This window comes from Mus pahari, chromosome 2 (assembly GCF_900095145.1).
Source record: "Mus pahari chromosome 2, PAHARI_EIJ_v1.1, whole genome shotgun sequence".
In the NCBI taxonomy this organism is placed as follows: Eukaryota; Metazoa; Chordata; class Mammalia; order Rodentia; family Muridae; genus Mus; species Mus pahari.
Window position 1 is genome coordinate 140,252,872 of NC_034591.1, and position 3,049 is coordinate 140,255,920.

The 3,049-nt window shown below is 48.7% G+C and overlaps 1 protein-coding gene across 1 annotated transcript in view; it reads left to right on the forward strand.

Annotated features, from left to right (window-relative positions):
* Positions 1 to 3,049, forward strand: part of Nop2 (NOP2 nucleolar protein) — a 13,166-nt gene that overhangs the window by 1,261 nt on the left and 8,856 nt on the right. The window contains exons 3-5 of the mRNA XM_021190392.1: positions 619 to 664; positions 808 to 896; positions 1,636 to 1,826. Coding sequence (XP_021046051.1) covers positions 619 to 664; positions 808 to 896; positions 1,636 to 1,826 — 326 coding nt within the window. The remainder of the gene's footprint in view (positions 1 to 618; positions 665 to 807; positions 897 to 1,635; positions 1,827 to 3,049) is intronic.

The window sequence follows — 3,049 nt, forward strand, 5'->3', positions numbered from 1 at the left end:
TCAGACACTCCAGAAGAGGGAGTCAGACCTTGTTATGGATGGTTATGAGCCACCATGTGGTTGCTGGGATTTGAACTCCGGACCTTCGGAAGAGCAGCCGGGTGCTCTTACCGACTGAGCCATCTCACCAGCCCACATCTTATCTTTTTTTTTGGTTTTTTGAGACGGGGTCTCTCTGTATAGCCCTGACTGTCCTGGAACTCACTTTGTAGACCAGGCTGGCCTCGAACTCAGAAATCTGCCTGCCTCTGCCTCCTGAGTGCTGAGATTAAAGGCGTGTGCCACCACTCCCTGCTCTCGTGGTCTTTTTAAATTTTCTGGAAGTGATGGGAATGGAACTTTGGGCTTTCCCCACACAGGCTGCACCACTGGCCTCTCCTTCGAATCTCGCTGTAACTCCTGGATGACTTATGGAGTGACTCCCATGGACTGTAGTTTGTAACCTTAATCTTTCCTGGTGCCGTGGGTAAACCTGGGGGCTTGCACGTAACAAACACAAACTTGCTCTACCACTGCCACACTTTTCGTTAACGCGGTAATTCTCTTCCTAATTACATGCCTGCCCCCAGTTTGCATTTCCTAGAAATTCCTAATCTATCCCTTTTTAAAAATTAACAGCTGGCGATGAGAGTTCCAAGAGGCTGTCAAGCCGTGCCCGGAAGCGGTGAGTGTGAATCCTGGTTTAGTGAGACTGTAGCTACTGGATCCCTGAGCGCTGGTCCTGCTGCACTGTCTTGTTCCCGTGCGGTGGGAGGTGGCAGAACCCGGAGGTGTGGTCCCTTGTCTTCACTTTCTGTATTCTTTCAGGGCAGCCAAGAGGAGGGCGGGGTCTGTTGACGTCCCTAAGCCAAATAAGTCTTTTGGGATCAAGACATTGCCTGGAGAGTTATCCAAAGGTTAGTGAATATAGGCGTTGGTAGCTCTGTGAAGAATCCTCGGGGTCCTGGATAGGGCTAATTGTTTCTAAAATGGAAGGAACAGCAAAGCAAAGGGCACTTTTTTTTTTTTAAGATTATTTTTGTTTCGTTGAGATGTTGGATATAGCTCAGCCAGCAGTAAGAGACAGATTTTTCTCTCTGTAGCCTTGGGTATCTTTGAACTCACTTTGTAGACCAGGCTGGCCTTGAACTCACAGAGATCCAACTGTCTCTGCCTTATTTTTGAAAAATCATGTCTCCGTTTATTTTATGTGTATGAGTGTATTCCCTGCATGTATGAATGTGTGTCATGTGGGTGCCTGGTTCCTATGGAGGTCAAAAGAAGGCATCAGATCCCCTAGAACTGGAATTACAAATGGTTGTGAATCCCCACCATTCGAGTGCCAGGGCAACGACTGCACTTAACCACCGAGTCGTCTCTCCAGCCCTATGCTTGCTTTCTGTCGATTGTGTTCGAATGTGGCTGTGTGCTCGTGAGATGCTGGGTCGACTGAGAGCTAGAGATGGAGGTACTCGTGAGCTGTCAGATGTGGGTTCTGGGATCTGGAAGATCCACCTGTGCTTTTTAACTGCTAAGTCAGCCATCTCTCCAGCCCTCAGAGGACATGCTTAGGGCTAGGAGGTACAGGCTCCAGGGGTGTGAGGCAGGGTGTGGTTGCCGTCCATTCGGGGTTTGGCAAACCCTCACTCTTCTCAGGAGCAGCCCAGGCTCGAGGTAAGAAGCGCCCAGCACCAATTCAAAACAGTGATGGTGACGAGGAGGAAGACTCGGGGGAAGATGATGTGGTGACCCAGGGGGACCTTTGGGGCTCTGAGGACAGTGGTGAAGATATGGTGGATGACTATGGAGCCGCCTCTAACTCGGAAGACGAGGAGGAGGAGGAGGAGGTGAGTCACTTCTGGGCATTCCCAAGTAGACTTCTGTTTATTTGAGATGTTGTCCTACTGTGTGGCCCCTGCTGCTCTTGAACTCAGCTCTTCTTGTCTCTGCCTCCTGAGTGCTAGGACTAAGGGTATGTGCTACCCCATCCTGACTGAACTCTACGTAGCCCAGGCTGGCCTCTAATTTACAACTCTCCTACTTTGGCTCCTGAGTGTTGGGATTACATGTAATGTGGCACTGCCTGACTGAATCTTAGCCTTTTAGTTCCCTGACTGGCCTGGTATGTATACTACTCCTGCCTTGGCCTCTCAAGTGGCATCTGGGCTTGTGCCACCTTGTCTAACTTGCTTTTTAGCTGCTTTCCAGATTGTCCAGGCTCCTTCAGAGACAAGGACAGTGTGAGTGGAGTAGACGGTGCTGGTGTTCCTGTCTCAGCACTCCCAAGCTGGAAAGCACTGTCAGCTTTAGATTTATATATATGTACTTCGTGTGCTTGCGTGTCTGCCTGCATACATGTAAATGCTGCAGTGCCTGCAGAGACTAGAAGAGAGGTGGATCCCTTGGGAGTAGAATTCCAGACTATCTTTTTTCCAGTTTATTTTGTGTGTGTGAGAGTTCTGCCTAATTTGGAGGGTGGAGAGATGGATCAGTGGCTAAGAACACTGCAGAGGATCTAAGTTCAGTTCCTAGCACCCACAATGGATTGACCACATCTGCCTGTAACTCTTAAGTCCAAGGCATCCCAGGCCCTCTGCTGGCCTCTGGGCATCTGTATTCACGTATACATGCCCACACATAGATGCTCACATACAGTTACATAACATACAGTTACAAGTAAAATAAAATCCGAGCCAGGCATGGTTGCACACACCTTTAATCCCAGTACTCTGGAGGCAGAGGCAGGCGGATTTCTTAGTTCAGGACCAACTTGGTCTCCAGAGCTAGTTCTAGTACAGCCATGGCTACTCAGAGAAACCATGTCCCCAAAACAAAATCTTTAAAAAAAGAAGAAACACTTGGAAATGAAATTGATTAAAATTATGAGCAGGAGCAATAGGTAGTGATTCAAGGGCATGTGGCAGAGCAGGGCCCAAGGGTGGCGAGCATGATTCTTATATACAGGAGGTGAGCGTGATTCTTATATGTAGGAGGTAAGCGTGATTCTTATATGTAGGAGGTAGGCGTGATCTTATATGTAGGAGGTGGGCGTGATCTTATATGTAGGAGG